General features: G+C 34.1%; 1 protein-coding gene across 1 annotated transcript; it reads right to left on the bottom strand.

Moving 5' to 3' along the window:
• Nucleotides 1–2,561: 2,561 nt before the first annotated feature.
• Nucleotides 2,562–3,084, bottom strand: LOC133102414 (large ribosomal subunit protein eL21-like). Its single transcript, XM_061207400.1, has one exon. The coding sequence runs from the start codon at nt 3,079–3,081 to the stop codon at nt 2,599–2,601; it is 483 nt and encodes a 160-aa protein (XP_061063383.1). The 5' UTR covers nt 3,082–3,084; the 3' UTR covers nt 2,562–2,598.
• Nucleotides 3,085–3,353: the final 269 nt, after the last annotated feature.

Here is a 3,353-nt window from a genome sequence, read left to right as displayed (position 1 = left end):
GTAATCAAATATGAATATTTTTCACAGGAAAAAATTTTACTCACTTTTAAAAAGAAATGCCTCCCATATCTTTGACTCAGCTATCCCACTTCTAGGAATTTACCTAAGAAGGAAACACACACACATACACACAAACACAAACCCATATGTGATCATCTCAACACACATATGCACACACACGCACACACACCTACATGTGATAAAAGTCTTGGTTGAGATTGAGGAGGGTGTCAGAGGAAGACAACGAAGGGTTGAAAGAGATTTAATTTTTACTATAGCCTTTTGTACCTTTGGATTTTTGTCCAATTGAACACCTATAACCTATATAAGAAATTAACTAATTAAACAAAAAAAATTTTAATCCATGCTTCAAATACACATACTCTATAACCCAGAAATATCTCCTTTAAAAATATTTACAAATAAGCCCCAAGAAGTCTATACAAGGATATTTGGTGCAGTAACATTTGTAATACAAAAGATTAGATGGAATCTAACTTCCTTTCCATCAATAGGAGAATGGTTCAATAAATTCCAGCACTTCCATTCAATGTAAAACTCTGCAGCCATGAAAAAGAATAATATATCCACATGCAAAATACTCTGCAAAATAAATTGTTTTTTTAAAGCCAAGTGAAGAACAACATGTATAGCTTACTACCATTTTTTGTGAAAATAGAGAATATATAAATATAAACATTCCTGTATATACTTTCTATATAGAAGGAGACTAAGGAAACTAGTAACAGTGGTTAACAGTTGGGAGGGTTTCTGAGAGGTTGATGGTTTTCGGTGTATACCTTTTTTTTGTTTTTAATTTTTAGTCTTGGTATGCATTAATTTTTCAATCAAAAAAAGATCTTTTAAAAATCAGTGCCTCACCACAATGACACAAAGAAAACCCACAGCAGCTACCTTTATCAGTGAACTTTGTTCTTTATTCACGAATCTGAGTAGACAATCAAGCATTATCTAAGGAACAGCAAGAATCCAAAAGAGAAGGACCAAGACGAGCAAAGAAAACAACTGACCTGATACAAAAGAAAGCTACTTAGTACTCCCAGAGATATTTGAGATGATATTATAACCTTCTCCCTCCAAAAAAGAAAGGAAATAGAAACCAAATTGTTCTTGGAAACTAAAAATATGACTGAGAAATATAAAAAGTTCACACACATCATACAATCAAAAGAAAAGAGAAAATATGAAAGAAAAGTTGATACATAGAGGATAAATCCTCAAGAACACATATTTATCTCATAAAAGCTCCAGAAAGTAAGAAAAAAGAAATAGAGATAAAATAATGAAATATATGATTGAAAAAAATCTCCCAGAGCTGAAGAAAGACATGAGTCTTCATATGGGAGTCCCAGTGAAAGCCAAGCAGAAAACATGAACAAATCCTTATGAAATTCAAGAATCCCAAGGATAAAGAGAAGGTTCCAAAAGACCTTCCTGAGGATGAAACAAACCAACAAAAGTTTCATACACAGGAATGAGAAACAGAATGGCATCAGATTTACCATCAGTCACACTAAATGTTAGAAGACAGCCAAACAATGGCCTCAAATTCAGAGGAAGTAATATTGAACCTGAAATTCAATACCCAAGAATCCTATCAAATATGAGGGTAAGATAGATATAGTTTGAGACATAAAAAAATGAGAAAGTTTATTTCCCTTGTACCCTAATATGGTACCCTTGCACCTAATATGGTTAATCTATATTAAAGAAAAATTACGGTTAAGCAGCTAGGCAATCTTAAGATATGATGCTTTCTTGCATAAAAAAGAAAAATAAAGTGTCAGGAGAAACAAATATGGAAAAGAATGAGGTCTAAATAAACAGTGGCATGATCTTGAAAAACTGACAGTGTTAAAAAAAAAAAAGTCCATCTGAGCTTTGTGCTTAGAACATTCTTTATGAACAACACTAGTTTTGTGACATTAAGATTATATCTTCTCCACAAGTCCAATCATACTATTTGGTTTTGCAAAGAAAATATTTATATAATCATAATATTATCAAAACTCTTTATTTATTTTCCATTTTCAGAATCGACCTACAGACCAACATGTAAGATATAAATATGTATTACCAAACAGAATATAAATATATCTTGACAATGTAAAAGTAATATATGTGATGATAGTTGGGAGTTGGTTATATGGGAAGGGGAATTGGAAAGGATAGGAGTGCTACTTTCCTCATGTCAATCACAGGGAGCATGATTTTGTCTAAATCAGATCAAGAAATAGGGCTTAGGTGTATAATCTAAAGTTATAAAAGTAATCAATAGAAAAACTAAAATGTAATTAACCCAAATGAAGTTAGTGTGGCGGAGGTAGAAAGAAAATGTGAAAACAGACCTACATTCACCAATTTTTATGGCATGGGGTCAACTGACACTGTTCAAAGTTGACAGACCACCTTAATGAATGTTTGGGAGACATTTTACATAAAAATTAATTTTTTTTATTTTTTTATTTTGTGTGTGTGTGTGCTTTAAATATTTGTTTGGGGGGAGGGGAACACACACTTCTACTCAATTAAGAGAAACATTTATACCGTCCAGGTCTTTTATTTTCTTTACACCCATCATGCCATGAATTCATAGGGAATGGGCTCCAACAGTTCAGGCTCCTTTCCATCGGTTCTCACGAAGTGTGCTTCTCTGGGTGGCGCAGGCTGGCGCTTCAGTTGAACCCAAGTACCTTTCTCTTTGGCTTCCTTCTTTTTCTGATCATTTTCCTTCACCCGTTTCAGGAAGCTATCTCGGCTCGTAGAGTGCTTAATATGATCGACACGCACATTAATTCTCTTGGCAAGAATCTTGTCCTTAACTTGTTTGTTTACAAGGATGCCAATAGCATGCTGGGTAACACTGTAGACTCTCTCAGTTTTGCCATGGTAACATTTGTGGGGCATTCCTTTTTGAACAGTGCCCATTCCCTCGCTATCTACAGTATCACCTTTCTTGTAGATTCGCATGTATGTGGCCAAAGGAACAACTCCATGTGTTCTAAAAGGCCTAGAGAACATGTAGCAGGTGCCCCTCCTCTTTCCCTTTGTGTTGGCCATTTTGGCGAATTACTGGAAGATAGCGGTTCTGGCCGAAAGGAAAAATTAATTTTTAAACATTTCTCAGTGGCTTCCTCTGGGAAGTAAAGTTAGGCTGTAGGCCAAATAAGTCTTTTCATTTTTGTTTTATCCACATTTATGCTATTTGAATTTTCACTTCAATGTTCTTACGCTTTTTTATAATTTTTTAAATGTGCTTCTTGTACAAATGGGCTGCCCCATAAACTCTAATCAAGACGTTTATATAAGTATTATTATGACTGATTCTAACA

The sequence above is a fragment of the Eubalaena glacialis genome, chromosome 12, assembly GCF_028564815.1.
Source record: "Eubalaena glacialis isolate mEubGla1 chromosome 12, mEubGla1.1.hap2.+ XY, whole genome shotgun sequence".
NCBI lineage: Eukaryota > Metazoa > Chordata > Mammalia > Artiodactyla > Balaenidae > Eubalaena > Eubalaena glacialis.
The sequence above is the reverse complement of the archived record's forward strand: the minus strand, read 5'-3'. Positions and strand labels throughout refer to the sequence as shown.

Excerpts from the sequence above, each read along its gene's own strand:
- LOC133102414 (XM_061207400.1), bottom strand. The coding sequence starts at position 3,081 with ATGGCCAACACAAAGGGAAAGAGGAGGGGCACCTGCTACATGTTCTCT.